Consider the following 18,651-nt stretch of genomic DNA (forward strand, 5'->3'; position numbering starts at 1 on the left):
AATTCGAGTAATGCCAAAGGTGATCGACATACACAAAAGCAGCAAACATGTGCTGTCCTCCATTTCTTCAGTTGATAGCTTCCATTGCTGCAACCAAACTCTGGTCAATGAAATGCCATCGTATGCACACATAAAAAAGAGCAAAAAAATAGAAAAAAAAGAAGCCTGCTGTTTCACAAGTTCCGCCTCTCTCGATCGTCTTTGTTGCTCGAAATTTCGGAGACCCAATCAATTTCGAGAGCACAGATCACGTGAAGCGCCCCTATAAGTCATGTAAACACGGAACTCTTCAGCGGTCTATTAAGGGTTAATGATGCTCCATCCCAGTGGGCTTTAAAGCAAAATGAGCAACGTAAAGAACACAACACAATGTGTTTTTTTTTTTTTTAATTATTAAGAAAAAAACCAAAACCCACCTAACAAACTAGTTAGCTAGCAATGCACAGCTATTTACAGTGTAGGTGTTGGTATATATTTGACAAAACATACTTGGTATTTCCGTTGAAAGGAACACGCCAAGGTTGATCTCTTTCCTCTGAGCAGCCTATTATATTTCTAAGAATTTAAAAACGTTCATACTAACAAACTGGAACAAAGTGAATAGTTACACTGTGAATCGCGAGAGGTTTGGCTCATATACACTTTCTAGACGTATTATTATTATTATTGAACAAATAAACATTCTGATGACGTTTGGGTGATGCTGAAAATATTTTGGTATTAAAAAATGTTTCCCTCGCTTTTTCCCTTATCAGCGAATGTGTAATGAAGTCCGTAATACATTTCACCTTCCTAGCACAGTAAGCAGATCTTTTCCTCTCTTTTCCACACATCATTAACTCTGTACAAACCGTAGTATAGGGTGTGGATGCATTATTTTATCACGTTAAAGGAGTTAGCTGGAGAAAAAAAACACCCATGAAGGAAGTGTGGAGGTGTTATTGTATCACTTTACTGACGGAGCACAATAGCTGAATGGTTAAAGCGTTGGACTTCCAATCTGAGTGTCCCGGGTTCGAATCTCGGTAACGGCGCCTGGTGGGTAAAGGGTGGAGATTTTTCAGATCTCCCAGGTCAACATACGTGCAGACCTGCTTGTGCCTGAACCCCCTTCGTGTGTGAACACAAGCAGATGATCAAATACACACATTAAAGATCATGTAATCCATATCAGCGTTCGGTGGGTTATGGAAACAAGAACATACCCAGCATGCACACCCCAGAAAACGGAGTATGGCTGCCTAGGTGGCGGGGTAAAAACGGTCATATGCGTAAAAGCCCCACTCGTGTACATACGAGTGAACGTGGGAGTTGCAGCCCACGAACGAAGAAGAAGGTTAAAGGTAAGGGTAAATATCCCTTACGGCCACCGGGTAAGTGAATTCATATCCACTGTGTCAAGGTCTCGGTATAGGAAGGCGTGGCCCAATATTCTGCTCCAGCCGTTTTGATAACCACCCCCAACCGAAGTCAGGTACCCATTCAAACCTGGTTGGAATGAGGAAAGTTTGAGTCAGTAAAGTACCTTTTCCGAGGACACAACACTATGCCGAAACGGGGCCTGGAACCCTGATCACTGGTGAACACTGGATCAGACGATTTCTGCCCCGGCGACCCGGCCCTGTCTTCTCTAGGAATCCCAAAGTCGCTGATTCCGATGCAGGGGTGGGTTGCATGAGCGAACTTAGCAACGCTAGGTTTGCTTATAGTTAAGAATATTCCTAACTCCACGGTAAATTCTATATTCTTAGGAACATACTCGGTGGCGCCTGGTGGGTAACGGGTGGAGATTTTTCCGATCTCACAGGTCAACGTATGTGCAGACCTGCCAGTGCCTGAACCCCCTTCGTGTGTATATGCAAGCAGAAGATCAAATACGCATGTTAAAGATCCTGTAATCCATGTCAGCGTTCAGTGGGTTATGGAAACAAGAACATACCCAGCATGCACACCCCCGAAAACGGAGTATGGCTGCCTACATGGCGGGGTAAATAAACAAAGCGGTCATACACGTAAAATGTTAAATGTTACATGTTTGTCTGAGTGTGTATGTATGCGTGCCTGACATCTGATTGAATGACACAGGAAACGAATGATGAGCGGCCAATGGCAGCCGTTAGTCGGCTCTACCCAGGTAGGTAGCCTGTTGTGTAAATGACCCCGTGTTTGTAAAGCGCTTAGAGCTTGGTCTCCGACCGAGGATAGGCGCTAAAAAGTGACCATATCAATCAATCAATATCAATACTTAACTCTAAGCAGGCTTTGCCGGCGCTGCAAAGATCGCCACGTGCAACCCGGCACAGGTTTAATAAAGTTCAGGACGCTTCAAGCCCAGCGCGTGACACACGGTGTTGCACGTGGGGTGCACGCTCTCGAAGAAGGCTCGCATCCCGCGCTCGCCCATGTCGCAGGAGCTGAGGGGAGTGGAGGAAGAGGAGGAGGAGGAGGGACTGGAGGTGTGGAACTGAGGGTCTGTGAGGTACACCACCCCCCTTCCACCTTCTTCTCCACAGGGCAGCCACCCTTGTAGGTCCACCAGCATCAGTCGGCCTGCTCTCATAATGATAATCATAATGATGATGATGATGATGATCCGAAAAATGATGATAACAATAACAATATTGATAATGATGATGATGATGATGATAAAGAAAAAGAACAAGAGAAGAAGAAGAAGGAATTGGAAGAATAGACTTTGCCCAACATCTTAAAATTCTTGAATTTAAATGTTCTGAGTTCTGTGTGAGTTCTCTCGCTCTACTGTGAAACGTTACATGTATATGCCACTACATTATACATGTATATACAACTATATCAGATATAAAAAAAATTAAATAAATGTCAATTCAACACATACTTTTTGAACTCTCTCTCTCTCTCTCTCTCTCTCTCTCTCTCTCTCAAGCTAACAACGCTGCATTTGAACTTGACAGTTCATTATTAATTTTGTATCCACCATGTAAACCTGAGAATCTGATTGTTCGGGATCGAATCCCACAGTTGCCAGTATTTTCTCCCCTCCTCTAGACCTTCAGTGATGCTCTGGGCACTTGTCAATCGTATGAGACAATAAACCGTGGTTCTGTATTCAAAATGCACTTAGCGCAAGTAAAAGAACCCACGACAACAAGAGAGCTGTCCCTGCCAAAAGTCCGTGGTAAACCACCCTCTGATACACGTGTGTGTGTGTGTGTGTGTGTGTGTGTGTGTGTGTGTGTGTGTGTGTGTGTGTGTGTGTGTGTGTGTGTGTGTGTGTGTGTGTGTGTGTGTGTGTGTGTGTGTGTGTGTGTGTGTGTGACTAAAACATGACTGAATAACACAGGGAAGAGCTTGGATGGTCTGTGACCGAGGATAGGCGCAATATAAGTATCCGTATCAATCAATCAATCAATGTATGTATGTACGTATGTACGTATGTATGTATGTATGTATGTCGTTGACTGAGGATAGGCACTATGCATAGGCACTATCCATATCAATCAATGTGTGTGTGTGTGTGTGTGTGTGTGTGTGTGTGTGTGTGTGTGTGTGTGTGTGTGTGTGTACGTGCGTGCGTACGTGCTTGCGCGCGCGCACGAGCAATAATTGCTGCACGTGCATGTGATAAGAAAACAAAACCCTCACCCTGGGACACGGAATGAGTGAAGTGGGTGAGTGCGGTGGCCAGTGTCCTCCCTTGGCTGTTGCAGAACGTCAGGTTGTTGGTCAGCTTGATGAAGTCTCCCTCAAGGTAGGGCTCCACGTTCAGCCAGTCTTCTACCTCCTCGCCGTCACGTGACAGAAGCTGCACGTGCGCGACGGGTACGTACACCACTTGAATGTCGTATCTGAAAAACCAAAACCAAAATGACAAAACAAAAAACGAAAAAAAAAAGCCCCCCAAAAACCCTATACAATATCATTTTTTTAACTGCAACAATAAGAACAACAACAAGAACAAGAACAACAATAATAACAACTATTATTATCATTTGTATAATAACAAGAATAATAATAATAAGGTCTGATTCGGTGAAAAATTCAAAATAAGATAATAAAAAAAATGAAAATAGAAAATAATAGACAGCACACACACACACACACACACACACACACACACACACACACACACACACACACACACACACACACAGAGAGAGAGAGAGAGAGAGAGAGAGAGAGAATGAACAACTGAGTACATAGAGGCGAACTGAGGATGGACAAATCGGTATCAAGAATTCAGTGACAGGCGAATCGGGAACAGGCGAATCCGGGGGATGACATGACAGCACAGCGAGCAAACCAGTTGCGATCGGCGGTACCTGAGATCCTTGAGAGCGTAGTTGAAGAGCGTGACAAGGAACCTGGCCGTCTTCTGGCACGTGACGTCCTGCAGGTAGCGACTCGGGGGCCTCTGGCGCCGGTACCGCTTGCCCACGTACCTGGCGTCGGCAACCGGAAGCGTGAGAGCATCGTTAAAAAATAATTCTTGTCGTATCTGGAAACACCAGTGATGAGAAGGACGAGGAGGATAACTGAGGAGGAGAAGGAGGGCGGAGAGAAAGGGAAGGAGGTGGCAGGATGAGAAGTAGCGAACAATAATGAAAAGAGTTTATGTTTTGTTTGGAAATGAGGGGTTTTTCTTTTCTTTTTTTTTATCATGGAAGGTCGTAGAACACCGTAAGAACGTGATGGTCGTTGTCATTCTTCTTCTTCTTTTTCTTCTTCTTGATGTTGCTATTGTTGTTGAATTTTCTGATCCCACAGGTCAACAGATGCGTCGGCCTGTCAATGCCTGAATAGCCTCCATATGTATGTATATTTTCTAAACGTGGATTAAAGATTCCTTAATTCATGCTGTCGTTTGGTAGGATTTGGAAATAAGATCATGCCCAGCATGTATACCTCCGAAAACGGAGTATCGTTGCCCACATGGTGGAGTAAAACGGTCATACATGCTAAAGCCCACTCGCAACCATAAGTGGACAAAACAAAAATCATAGTATTCATGTGTACGAAGTCAAAGTGTTGATTCAAGAAACATGTTATCAAGTCAGCATGCTGATTCGAGAGTAATATTTATGAAAAACAAAAGTCGCATGTCTATACGTGGAGAAAAACAAGAAGAAGAAATGATAATGATAATTAAGCGGCAAGCAGATTAAAGACTTAGATAAGCTTAGCCACACAGAACAATTAATGACTGTTTTTACACACTTTTTTTTTATCATCGTTGCAGCTTATGCCTGTCTATCGTTTGTCACTAAATTTCATGTACGCCAGGGTTTCGTTATCGCGCTTACTGTCCACATTAAATGAATGTCCTGCCCCACGAGAGGGTGCCACTTCAGAATTAAGGTTGAGTGTGCGAGGCAGCTATCTGAGCTGGTCAATTCGTGCCTTACTTGTCTGGCGATCGGTCACTTACTTCATTTCTGGTCTTCGTTTTATTGATATCAGTTTTATTAATCCCTTATTGTGTGCCACACTATGAAGGATATCGCAGTACATTATCTGTGTTAACTGGATGTGCTTTATCACCTGTGCTGTTTCCTGGATACCGTTTGTTTAAATATTGTTGAGTCTACAACAGTTATGAGGACAAAAGCAAAGCCAAGAGTGCTTAATAGTCAATTCTACACAAGAACTGCCTGGCCTTAAACGCTGCCCCTTTCAAAAATAAACCCCACCCCTTCCCCTCCCCATTTCAGTGTGTGGTTTATCACTCTGATTGCATGTATCAATAAGTTTTGCCTTTCATCCCTTTCATTCAGTTAAGCAAGTGTGAGAATGTCTGGTGTGAACGTAGCTTTCATTTGTCCCCACACAAGATTCAGGACTTTATTCTTATCATCATTATTATTGTTGTTGTTGTGGTGGTTGTGGTGGTAGTAGTAGCAACAGCAGCAGTAGTAAGAGAAATAGTAGTATTGCATCTTAAATATGTACAGGGTGGAGCCAGTGCGCACCTCCCATGAGCTGAAACAAATGGGGATAGAAAAACAAACCAGGGAAGTTTCATAGTTCCTCCTCAGTACTTTCATTAACTAGCATTTGATAAACGAGAATCTGAAGTTGTTTGTCTTCAACACTAGGCCTACGCTTGCAATAGGGGCATGGTATGTTGTTATTGATATTTTCTCCATTAACTTTTCAGCTAACTGACTAGTGTGACCGTAATTAACTGTGACAATGACCCACCCTGGTTAAATTTCACCCCGATAACTAACAACCATGGACTGACAGTATAGCACAATGGACATTAAAAAAAAGAAAAAAAAACATCTGCAGAGACCCAGGGTTTGACACACAACCGACAGACCTGGAGGAATATGGTGAAGAGATCTTCTGTGCAGGCGCCCCAGTAATTTTTCATGGAGTTAGGGGAGGAGAAGAAGAAGAAGAAGTATCCTTTTTTTTTTTTTTTATTTAATCAACTTTTTTTTTCTGCTGAGTCACTGACTACTGTCACCGTCATTATCAGTGACAGTTCCCCGCATGCCTTAGTGCCCCATTCCCCCATCGGCGCCACCACCCCACCACCAGCTCTCCCCCCAACACCCACAGTGCCCCACCTGCCCCCGCCTCCCCACACTCGCCCCCCACCACCTCCACACCCCCACACCCCACCCCCCACTCCACCGTCTGACCCCGTCCCTCGAGTATTCCGACAGCCGCATTTACCCATCCCATCCAGTGCCACCCACATTACCCCCCCCCCACACACACACACACACACACACATTTTCCAACCACGCCCATTCACTCACAGTGTCCCAGTCCCACCCACCCACCCCCAACCCCCCCGTTCCCACTTTACCATCACCATCCCTTCACCACCCCCCATTCCCCTACCACCTCCAGTACCCCACCACCCCAATTCACCTAACACCCCATTCCAATACTATCCCAATTCCCCCACGATCGCCATTCACCACCAGCCACCCCCTTCCCCCACATTCCCTCCACTACCCTCATTCACCCTCCACCCCCATTCCCCTATCACCTCCATCTCCTCCCCGCCCCAGTCTCTCCCCAGCAACCACATTCCCCTACCAATCCCCTTCCCCACCACCACCCATTCACCCATCACCCCCATTCCTCCACCACCCAAATTGCTCCCATCACCCACATCCCCCCACCACCAACCCCCGCCAATTTATTTTTCCCACCATCCCTACACCACCACCTATTCCATTCCCCTTTACCACCCCCAGTTCCTCCATAATCACAACCACCACCACCATCACCACCTTTTCCACAACACTACTACCCACCCATTTCTTCCAGAGCAAACCTCCACCCCCAGCACCCGCCCCGACCACCTACCTGCCCAGAACCTCATCCTGGTGAAGGAACTGCACGTGAAACACGTCCCGGCAGCTGCCCTTCAGTTTGTCCTCCAGCCGCAGGGGTCGGCCCACGTGCACCAAGGTGGTCTGGCTGTTCCACAGGCCCGTCACAGGGTTGAACTTCAGCAGGCGGGCCTCTGGTGGAATGCAGTCACGGTAACTGTTAGGTTAAAGGTTATATAATAATGATAATGATATAGAGGCTTATATAGCACGGTGTCCCGCTTTCAAGAGCAGGCTCACCGCGCTTTACAGTAAAAACAGCTGTGTAACATTTCAAAGGTACAATAAAAAAATTTAAAAAAGAGCTAAAACGAACCACACCCACGTATCATTCATTGCACAAAACAAAAGGAAGGAATGGAAGGAACTGTAGTGCCATAAGAAGTAAATGAGTTTGCGTAGTAGGGAATGCCCGGTAGTTTTAAATACTGCCCGAGCGCGCTGTGCGTGTCTAGAATACGAAGATAACTTATCCTTCAAGGTAAACAGTACCCGCGGGTCCCTACCATGTCAAGGGTAACTTGCCTTGAGGCAAAATGAATTTTGTCTTGAATATGACCCCTGGGTGGATTAAAGGTTGAGATTTTTCAATCTTCCAGGTAATGTGTGCAGACCTGCTAGTGCCTGAACCCCTGTCGTGTGTATCTGCAGGAAGAAGATGAAACACAAACGTTAAAGATCATGTAATCCATGTCAACATTCGGTGGATCATAGAAACAAGAACATGTCTAGCAAGCACACCCATGAAAACGGAGTATGGCCACCTATATGCTTGAGAAAAACGGTCACACACGTAAAAGCCCACTCGTACATACGGATGAACGTGGGAGTTGCAGCCCATGAACCAAGCAAAGAAGAAAATTTGAAGAACTGTGAACGACAGAAAATGAATGTTCCGATTTTCGCTCGTTGTCACTGATTAAATTCAGCACCTTATGTTAACCTTCATTTAAGAATTGATCACACTACAGTCAAGACACAAATGAAAAGCGATTTGATATTATTGAGTATCATGCTCAGAATCCATTTTCTTTTTGTGAAGGAGGAAGAAGAGGAGGAGGGGTGGGGGAATGATGAAGAAGAAGAAAAAAGAAGATCAACAACAACAACAATAACAATACCAACGACAATAATAGCACATGTTGTTGTTCAACAAAACTGTAAACAAGAAGTTCGTGGTTGAAGCTTCAAGAAGGCTAAATGATAATAGCAGCAGTAAGAGTATAAAAAAAGAAAGAAAAGAAAGTTGTTGTTTTTTAAAGCATACAAGGCGACAAAGACCCTACAATCAGAACCACAAACTCACTTTTAACCAAATCGGTGCCGGCAGTGGACTGGAACAGGGTGGCACCGCGTGGGGTACCAGAGGTGACGGGTGTGCTTGAATCTGCGCTGCTGGAATCTGCCGCTGAGGAGCAAGACGACCCGATACCGCTCTCCAGGTCTGAACTGCCGATGATTTCTGTGTCGGCCATTTTGGTGGTCAGAATGGTGTCCACCAAAGTCACGGGTGACTCCTCGCTCGTGGACTCCTCGGGGATTGCGAGCATCGGCGGCGCGTGGTCATTAAGGGCTGCTGCTTCACCTTTCTCGTCGGGTGCATGATCCCGGAGTCGGGAGTCGGGGTTAATAAGCTGCGTGTCCGTTTCGTGGGTTGCGGCTTTCGTGAACTTGCAGCCGCAGAGGTCCTGGAAAATGCTTAGTGGGATATCATAGACCGGGATGGCGTAGTCTTCAGGACTGATGGGCAGACCAACTTCATGGCCATGTCGTGCTGACCTCTGCTCCTTGTTTCTCTCCTTCTTGGTTGCGGCTTGCTCGCTGCTCTGTCGTATGGCTGCAGCTTGCTTTCCGCTGTGTTGTGTGGCTGCAGCTTGCTTTCCACTCTGTTGTATGGCTGCAGCTTGCTCGCTGCTCTGTTGTATGACTGCAGCTTGCTTTCCGATCTGTTGTATGACTGCAGCTTGCTTTCCGCTCTGTTGTATGGCTGCAGCTTGCTTTCTGCTGTGTTGTGTGGCTGCAGCTTGCTTTCTACTCTGTTGTATGGCTGCAGCTTGCTCGCTGCTCTGTTGTATGACTGCAGCTTGCTTTCCGATCTGTTGTATGACTGCAGCTTGCTTTCCGCTCTGTTGTATGACTGCAGCTTGCTTTCCGCTCTGTCGTACGGCTGCAGCTTGCTCGCTGCTCTGTTGTATGACTGCAGCTTGCTTTCCGCTCTGTTGTATGGCTGCAGCTTGCTTTCCGTTCTGTTGTATGGCTGCAGCTTGCTCGCTGCTCTGTTGTATGACTGCAGCTTGCTTTCCGCTCTGTTGTATGGCTGCAGCTTGCTTTCCGTTCTGTTGTATGGCTGCAGCTTGCTCGCTGCTCTGTTGTGTGACTGCAGCTTGCTTTCCGCTCTGTCGTATGGCTGCAGCTTGCTCGCTGCTCTGTTGTATGGCTGCAGCTTGCTTTCCACTTTGCTGCGTCTTCTCTTCGCTTGCGTTTTTCGCCTTGTGGTGGAAGACTTTCCCGGTCAGTTCCTCCTCCTCCCTGCCCTCCTCCTCCCCCTGTGTTGTGGGTCTTCCAGGGGCACCAAGCGTGTGCGCGGGGGGGACGTTCTGAACAGCGGCCACGACCACGTTCAAGCCAAACTCCTCACTGAGGCTCCTGATCCGTCCGTACATCTCAGGACCCCACCCTTCCGCGTCCATCTTGTCGCTGAGGAATTCGCTTTCGCTCAGCAGCCTGCAATACTCGGCGTACAGAAACCGCGCCTGCTCCTCCATCCTGCTGGCGCAACGTCTGTCTCGTGCATCAGCGGAGAAATCCAGGGCTAGGTGGATGAGGAACACGGAACGAACGAGCTCGAAGAACTGCTCCCGTCGCGTGAGGTCAGCAATGGAGGCGTGGGCCTGAAGACTCTTCTGGACCTCCAGGATGACTGTCTGAAGATGCGCGTTGCGGGTGTGCGTGTCTTCCTGTTGGGCGGCGTACTTCAGGAGAGATTCCGCCGCCTGATTCTGAATGACAAGCATGTGAAAGGTTGGCTGATTGATTGATATGGGTACTTATATATATATATATATATATATATATATATATATATATATATATATATCATCGATCAGAGACCAGGCTATAAGCGCTTAACAAACACGGAATCATTTACACAGAGCTCCCTTTAAAGTGCTCGTCATTCGTTTCCTATGTCATTCAGTCAGGCTTCAGTCACGCGTACACAAGCAAGCAAGCAAGCACACACACACACACACACACACACACACACACACACACACACACACACACACACACACACACACACACACACACGATTCTACGCACGAACTGAAAACGTCTTCGCTTTTCGCATGCTGTTTTGTGTGTAATCAAAAACCTGATACCTTAGTCATTTCCTGCTTTCGCATGTTCATAAACTGCTCAATGCCCTGCATTTTCTTCGCTTACCAGTTGCTCAAATACTGCCCTTTTATGTACAATATAGACCTACATCATTTGCTCAGGTTCCTGCATTTGTATATGCCTCGGTTGCTCAAATACCTGCACTTTTCTTTGCATCGGTTGCTTAATTAAATACCCGATTTATCATTTTCGCCAGCTTGGCAAATAACTGAACGTTCAGTTCATGTGCACTGGTGGCTCAAACATCTGTATACCTGTATTTTTATGTAGTCTACTTCATTTTCTCATATTTCTGAATTATGACATTCATCAGCGACGCGGGAACCTGCATTTTACTGTGCACCCCTTTCTAAAACAGCTTACCTGTAATCTAATGTACATCAGTTGTGATAAAGGCGCCAAGGTGGCAGAATCCGTGCACATATTGTAGGCCTGATAAAACCTGTTTAAAACAGAGACAAGAAGAACACAATCAAAACAAAATAAATGGTCACGCTGTCAAAATTGTTGGACTGATAATATCGAGTAAGACGTGACCATCGTTCCTTTTCTGCCCCTCCAGCCACACCCTCCACACCCTCCTCTTTCCTTTCCGATGTAACGGTCTCAGTCTGTCCCCCTGTTGGGTTTTTACCCAGGGGTCACTCGAATGACCAGTAGTCAATTCTGGCTAGTCGTGATCGAACCCACCATTCCCACCCTTTCCCAAACGAACGCACATGCCCTCGACAAACACCCTCAACTCAACTTATCAAGCCGTCAGACTGTTGTTGCTATGCTGTTTACGTGCAAAATGTATATTATGTTTTCTGGAGAGAGAGAGAGAGAGAGAGAGAGAGAGAGAGAGAGAGAGAGAGAGAGAGAGAGAATATTTGTTTAACCCCATGATTGTTGCTGACGAACAGTGAAGGCTACCACTTCACTTTGATAGGAACTGAGCTCATGGATCTGGGATATCAGTCGCTTATTTTGTGGACTCTCTTCCTCTTATGAATGCATTACTTTCGTTCATTAAAAGTCGAATACACAAAATAGTTCTGGCGCTTCATTAAGTCATACCACATTTAACACGTAAAGTTTAGCAGCCAAGGTGTTAATTGATCTAATCCAAAACACCCGAAACAACAGACCTGTCATTGTTCTGGAATCCCAGCTGTTCTTTGAGGTCCAGGTAATCGCCGGCGGTGATGTTGCACAGACACCTGGCCACCATGTCTACAGAGACCTGCAGGGCTCTTCCCACGGCCATGGGATGGCTGCCTTTTTCGCTGCTGCGCTTGGCGTTGGCTATACACCTGGTCAGCACGGCTATCGATTCCATCAGAGGCGGGATGGCGCTCTTCCAGCAACCTGAGGGTCGTATTGTGTTGTGTTGTATTGTAGTGCAGTGCAAGTATGGTATGGTATGGTATGGTATGGTATGTATGGTATCGTATCGTATCGTATCGTATCGTATCGTATTTCCCCGACATATAGGCAGCCATAATGCGGCGGTAGTAGTAGTAGGAGTAGCAGTAGTAGGTCAAATACGAAGAGGTCATCCCAACGGCGGACCAGGCGGAAGAGGAGAGATCTCCTAACGGCTGTGAAGGCGGATGAGGATGCCCAATGGTCATCTTCGAATCCGAAGGCCGAACATCAGTAGTAGTAGTAGTAGTAGTAAATAGTAGTAGACTACTACCATCATCGTCATCATAATCATCATTATTTTCGTTATCATCATTATCATAAATATTATACGTACACATTTTGTTGAAGGTGAGACCCGTCAGCTGCAAGCACTCCCCTTGTATCCTGTCTGCCTCGCACCGACACGGGAAGAACTCCCTGTGCTCTGTGTGGGAGAATAAAAGAGAAAGGCGCTGAATCATAACCATTAATGCGTGTATGTCTGAGAGGGGTGGGGGTGATTGTGTGTGTGTGTGTGTGTGTGTGTGTGTGTGTGTGTGTGTGTGTGTGTGTGGTGTTTGGGTGAATGTGTGTACATGTGGGTGTTGTTACAATACAATGTAATACATTACAATTCAATACGATACGATACGATACGGTACAGCGTACGGTACGGTATGATACGATACATGAAGGAATTAAATTCAATAGACTGACCAGTGAGCATACAATACAATACAATACAATACAATACAACACGACCCATGAAGGAAATCAAATTAACTGACTTACCAGTCAGCGTAGTCTGGGCCGCGTTCAGTCGTCTTATCGCCCCGTGGAGATCGCCCCTGATCTGAAGGCATTTTGCCCAGCTGAGCAAAAGTTGAGGTGGGATGACAACGCTGCCCGCTCCCCGGTCCTCGACGTAGTGCATGACGTCATCAAAAAGCAAGGAGTCGATTGGTTCCACCTTAGAGCTCTCCAACAACATGGCCGCTGCGACAGCTTTCTGGAGATCATTGCGAAGCAGTGACCAGGCCAGGACTCTCTGGTGAAAGTGATCGTGCTTTACTGCACCTATTGGTTTTATTTTCATGGTCTGTTGGACCAAAAACGGAAAACGCAAGATGATGGCACGTTAGTTTAGTGACTGGATCCGCACAAAAACTGAGTAAAATCGTGTACACAATATTGAGTCGAAATCCACTGAAAATGGGTTACATCATCTACTGACGGTAAAATCGTTTCATGCATGCACAAAACTGCCGGTATAATATGTTCCTGGATTTGGGATGCTAAAATAGGACTTTACAACGTGGGTTTTTTGGGTTTTTCTTTCTTTCTTTCTTTCTTTCTTTTCTTTCGTTCTCTTCTTTCTTTCTTTCTTTCTTTTTTTTCTTTCGTTCTCTTCTTTCTTTCTTTTTTTTTCTTTTTTTTTTTTAAGGGGAATGGTCGGGAGAGGAACATGGTGGCACTTTTTAAGATTTTATGGTAATTTTCTGTTTTAGTATCCTAAAAATCTGGGACCTATTTAAACGAAATGTTCGTGTGTTATGCAATGCAGGCATTTAAGTAAGCCTAATGTTCCGTGTTGGCGACCATTCTGATGGAACAAGAATTGGGCTTAATTCGACGCGAAACGATCCATAAGTCATCATGAACACGGAGCAGCACTTGTCGCATCAAGATGCCATACTTTTTTCTTTCTTTTTTTTTTTTTTTTTTTTTTAACTTCTTTACATTTGCATGGTTTGGGTTTTAAAAAATGGAATCAGAAGCTTTCTGATTGGCACAGCCTGGCAAAATGCCTCCACCCACACCTTCATCTCCCCCCACCGCCCCTGCCCCCTTCTTCTATGTGATCTCTGCAGTTGGTAACGTAACTATCATTTCATTCTCTCGCACCCCCCCCCCCCCCCCCCCCCCCCGGTCCCCTCCCCTGCCCCCGACCCCCCCCCCCCCCACCCCCGCCCCTCCCACTCCCCTCACCTTCCCCTACCCCCACCTCCCGCCCCCTTCTTATGTGTGATCTCAGCATTTGGTACCTTCAGTGCCCTGCTGTCAGCCGTGCTTTGCGAGACAGCAGTCCGGCATGGTTGGGGCGGCCACTGGTGTGATGATGGTTCCTGGTGCAGGTGCAGGAAGTTACGTGCCTCGTCTGTCAGTCCGGACATTACCCTGTCTGCTTCACTATTAGCTTCTGTAATCACGATGATGATGATGATGATGATGATGATGATGAGAAGAAGAAGAAGTAGAAGGAGGAGGAGGAGCAGCAGCAGCAGAAGAAGAAGAAGGAGAAGGAGGAGGAGAATGAGGAGGAGAAAGTGGATAATAATGATAACAATCATAATGATAATGATAACAACCATAATCATAATGATACAGATAAGGAGCTAACTCCCCATATAGTGGGGAGAAACGAAAAAAATATGGGGTGTCTGTGTGTGTCTGTGTGCTGTGTGTTCAGTCATAGTGCATGTACTTTCGCGTTCGCCAGCTTGTGTGTGTGTGTGTGTGTGTGTGTGTGTGTGTGTGTTGTTGTTGTTGTTGTTGTTGTTGCTGTTGCTGATGCTGTTGTTCTTGTTTGCGTGTTCGTATATGTGCACCAAAGCACGTGAGAGAGAGAGAGAGAGAGAGAGAGAGATGTGTGAGTTTGTGGTTGTATAGATGTGTACGTGCGTACAGTCGTTGGTGCATGTATTTAAGTGTGCGCACGTAGGTGTGTGTGGGGGCGTGTGTGTAATTTGTATGTGTGGGTGTGTGGGTGGTGTGTGGGTGTGTATGTGTGTGTGTGTGTCTGTCTGTCTGTGTGTGCAGTCGTATGTGTGTGTCTTTGTTTTCGAGTGCGCACGTTTGCATGTGTGTGTGTGTGTTCAGTTGTGTTGTGTCGTGGTGTTGTTGTCGTTTGCGTTCATGCGTGTATGTGTGTTTGTATGTATGCCAGTGTGCACACGTTTGAGTTGTGATGTAATTTTTGTCGATAGCGTTTACGTGTACGCATGTGTGAATGTATGTAGAGTCTGTGTGTGTGTGTGTGTGTGTGTGTGTGTGTGTGTGTGTGTGTGTGTGTGTGTGCGTGCGTGCGCGCGCGCGCGCGTGCGTGCATGCAGCTGAAATACAGTCTGGCTAACCTGGAGAATCAACATCAGTCCTGCAGTCAAGTTTGCGGAGAATGCGTTGCAGCGATAATTGTAGACGGTTGGCAGGCAAGTCTTCCTGTTGAGACATTGTCTCCATTGTCCTGCACGCAGTATTTTAACGTATGGCGTGGACTGTCTCTCTCTCTCTCTCTCTCTCTCTCTCTCTATATATATATATATATATATATATATATATATATATATATATATATGTATGTATATGTATATATATATATATATATATATATATATATAATCGGTTGTGCCTAAAAGTAATACGATACGAGACGTTACGATACAATACAATTCAACACGACACAATGCGACATGACACGAAATAATACGGCACGATAGAGACGAGACGACACGATACGACACGATGCAATACAGGACATAAAGAATCCGGTACGGTACGGTGCGGTACGGTACATGATGTACTCATATCCTGCTTCAGTGCAAACGTTCGAACCGACAGACCTCTCATACATTCAACACACTCCGTGTGACCAGAAAGCACTGTTTGCTGCAAACTGCACGTCTTTGTCAGTTTGTGCGTTTCATCCGGTTTGGACTAGCTGTTGTTGTTGTTGCTTACAGTTATTGTTATTTTTTGCGTGTTTTTGTTTGATTGGTTAGTTGGTTGGTTGATTGGTTGGTTGTTTTTTTTATCATAAAAGTTTGGGCTTACTTACCCCATGTCTGACTTGATCATTAAACAGAACTCCCCCCCCCCCCTCCAGTACACACATATACCTTTTTATAACACACACACACACACACACACACACACACACTACACTGTGTCCCTCTTCATTTTGGTCTGTGTGTCATTGTCTCCCCCATCCGAGACCCCCTTCTCTCTCTCTCTCTCTCTCTCTCTCTCTCTCTCTCTCTCTCTCTGTGTGTGTGTGTGTGTGTGTGTGTGTGTGTGTGTGTGTGTGTGTGTCTGTCTGTCTGTCTTGTGAGAACATGGTGAAATAAAGCTTGTAGCTCATCCTTTCAGCTTCAATAAAACATCAGAGAACCAGTTCATCGTCACCATCATCATCGCCGTCGTCGTCATCGTCACCATCATCATTATCAACTATTGTATTGTATTGTATTGTGTATTGTATTGTATTGTATTGTATTGTATTACACATTTGTCACAACAGATTTCTCTGTGTGAAATTCAGGCTGCCATCGGGAGAGGGCATCGCTACAGTGCAGCACCGCCTCCTTGATTTTTGGGTGGTTTTTGTTGTTGTTGTTGTTTTTCTGCCTGCAAGCGTATTTGTTTTCCTATCGAAGTGGAATTTTTTTTTTTTTAAACAAAATTATTCTGCGAACAGCCCCTTTGTTGCCGTGGGTTAAGTGTGCTGAGTGCAAACTGTACACGGGCGCGACCTCGGTTTATCATCTCATCTGAATGACCAACGTCCAGACCACCACTCTAGTGGAAGGGGAGAAAAATTTAATACCGCCGAGTTTGGGATTGGGTCCCATGCTGACCGTAACAAAAATACAAGAAGAATGGATTCGTCCGCAAACAGGAAAAGCATGATACTAATATTTTCGATGCGGCTGCACAAAGTTCGGAATAAATTGGCTAATTATTCAAGACTCTTAACTATTTGACACAGGAAACAAATGATGAGCATCCAAAGGCAGCTCTCGGTCCTGTGTACTAGCTGAATCGGTAGCGGTAAGCAGCACTGACTTGAAGTTGTGTACCTTGTGAACGGAGAGAGTTACCACTCTTTACTATTTGTTTATCAGCTCTCGATCGGCTTATACCCATGTAGGCATCCTGTTGTGCAAATGACTCCGTGTTTGTATAGCGCTTAGCGCTTGGTCTCTGACTGAGGATAAGCGCCATATTTGTATTTGTATTTCTTTTTATCACAACAGATTTCTCTGTGTGAAATTCGGGCTGCTCTCCCCAGGGAGAGCGCGTCGCTACACTACAGCGCCACCCATTATTTTGTATTTTTTCCTGTGTGCAGTTTTATTTGTTTTTCCTATCGACGTGGATTTTTCTACAGAATTTTGCCAGGAACAACCTTTTTGTTGCCGTGGGTTCTTTTACGTGCGCTAAGTGCATGCTGCACACGGGACCTCGGTTTATCGTCTCATCCGAATGACTAGCGTCCAGACCACCACTCAAGGTCTAGTGGAGGGGGAGAAAATATCGGCGGCTGATCGATCCGTGATTCGAACCAGCGCGCTCAGATTCTCTCGCTTCCTATGCGGACGCGTTACCTCTAGGCCATCACTCCACATGATTATCCATAACCAATTAATCAATCAGAATCCAGTCACTGACCTGTCTTGAGAATGTCTTTACTCCGCTGTCTGCCGTTCTTCACATGCGAACAACTTCCTCAGAATACGAACAAGTGACTTTCAATTGAATTGTCGCACTTTTCTTTTCCGCAGCATGCGTGTGGCTGACTGAGATCCGGGAACGTTAAAAAACAGAAAGTACAAGCACGCCAGGTAAAGTTCACAGTGGCTTTAAACAGGATGCATTCAGCCCAGGAACTGTGTCTGTTCATTGGCTGCTTGCAGTCCACAAAAGAATTATATCCTTGGGTGTTTACTTTTTGTGTGTTAGTGTGTGTTTGTTAGTGTGTGTGTGTGTGTGTGTGTGTGTGTGTGTGTGTGTGTGTTGTGAACGACTATGACTTTGATGATGAGGCTCAGTGACAAAGGTTGACTTCAGGCAGGGGAATGCAAGAACTTTTCCGTCGACGGAGACAGGGAATCATATTCTACCCGCCTCGGGGAAGGCTGTGCATACAAATATAAACATTGTTTACAACACAGGAGAGACAACCTAAGACGACCTTCAAGACCCATTTGTGATATGCATTCAATCCAACAAAGAAAGCATGAAAACTGAAAAATTGCAAAACAGAATCTGGAAAAGACACACAGATGTGACCTTGACATTTGACTTCTAAATTTAGAAAGCATTTGATGTTCTGGCCAAATCTCGTTCACTATATGGTATACCATGTTCTATGAAAACCGGGTGAAAAACCATAGTTTTATCATGCTTTTACATGTTCACAATAGACCATGTTGACCTTTGGCGTCTGACCTTGTTTCATTTCACTGGGTTTGTTTTACTCATGACCAATCATTGTACCGAGTTTGTTGAAAATTGTATAGAAGACCTAGTCAAGATCAAACCTCAAGCTGAGGAAGGGGGCGGGGGGGCGGGGGGGGGGGAGGAGGCGGGGGGGGGGGGGGGGGGGGGGGTTCTGGGCTTGTCTTTACTGTCCCTTCCCCTTCTTCATCAGTAACTTAACGGAAGCAAAGTGTGGGAAGTTCCTCTTTGATAGACTGTATTGATTCTAGCTGGTCCAAATTTGCCCACGGGTCTCATTTCAAGCGAGCCT

The 18,651-nt window shown here is 45.7% G+C and overlaps 1 protein-coding gene across 2 annotated transcripts; it reads right to left on the minus strand.

Annotated features, from left to right (window-relative positions):
* Positions 1-1,676: 1,676 nt before the first annotated feature.
* LOC143285418 (uncharacterized) lies at positions 1,677-17,783 on the minus strand. 2 transcript variants are annotated; one of them, XM_076592674.1, is made up of 12 exons: positions 17,571-17,783; positions 15,257-15,366; positions 14,168-14,322; positions 12,915-13,221; positions 12,478-12,567; positions 11,864-12,083; positions 11,097-11,175; positions 8,641-10,333; positions 7,309-7,468; positions 4,302-4,421; positions 3,625-3,827; positions 1,677-2,550 (listed from the first exon to the last, which is right to left on the minus strand). In XM_076592674.1, exons 2-12 carry the CDS (start codon positions 15,360-15,362, stop codon positions 2,306-2,308), a joined length of 3,378 nt encoding a protein of 1,125 aa, XP_076448789.1. In that variant the 5' UTR covers positions 15,363-15,366; positions 17,571-17,783; the 3' UTR covers positions 1,677-2,305. The 2 variants fall into 2 exon arrangements, with proteins under 2 accessions (XP_076448789.1, XP_076448790.1); XM_076592675.1 differs by having other exon boundaries at positions 12,915-13,170; positions 17,571-17,781.
* Positions 17,784-18,651: the final 868 nt, after the last annotated feature.

This window comes from Babylonia areolata, chromosome 9, assembly GCF_041734735.1.
Source record: "Babylonia areolata isolate BAREFJ2019XMU chromosome 9, ASM4173473v1, whole genome shotgun sequence".
In the NCBI taxonomy this organism is placed as follows: domain Eukaryota; kingdom Metazoa; phylum Mollusca; class Gastropoda; order Neogastropoda; family Buccinidae; genus Babylonia; species Babylonia areolata.

What these genes read in the sequence shown, in the direction of transcription:
- LOC143285418 (XM_076592674.1), bottom strand. Translation starts at nt 15,362, where the DNA reads ATGGAGACAATGTCTCAACAGGAAGACTTGCCTGCCAACCGTCTACAA. An exon ending in TCTCACCTTCAACAAAATGT is followed by an intron (nt 12,084 to 12,477) that starts GTACGTATAATA and finishes TACGACCCTCAG; the next exon opens with GTTGCTGGAAGAGCGCCATC. An exon ending in TGATGTACATTAGATTACAG is followed by an intron (nt 10,334 to 11,096) that starts GTAAGCTGTTTT and finishes CTTGTCATTCAG; the next exon opens with AATCAGGCGGCGGAATCTCT.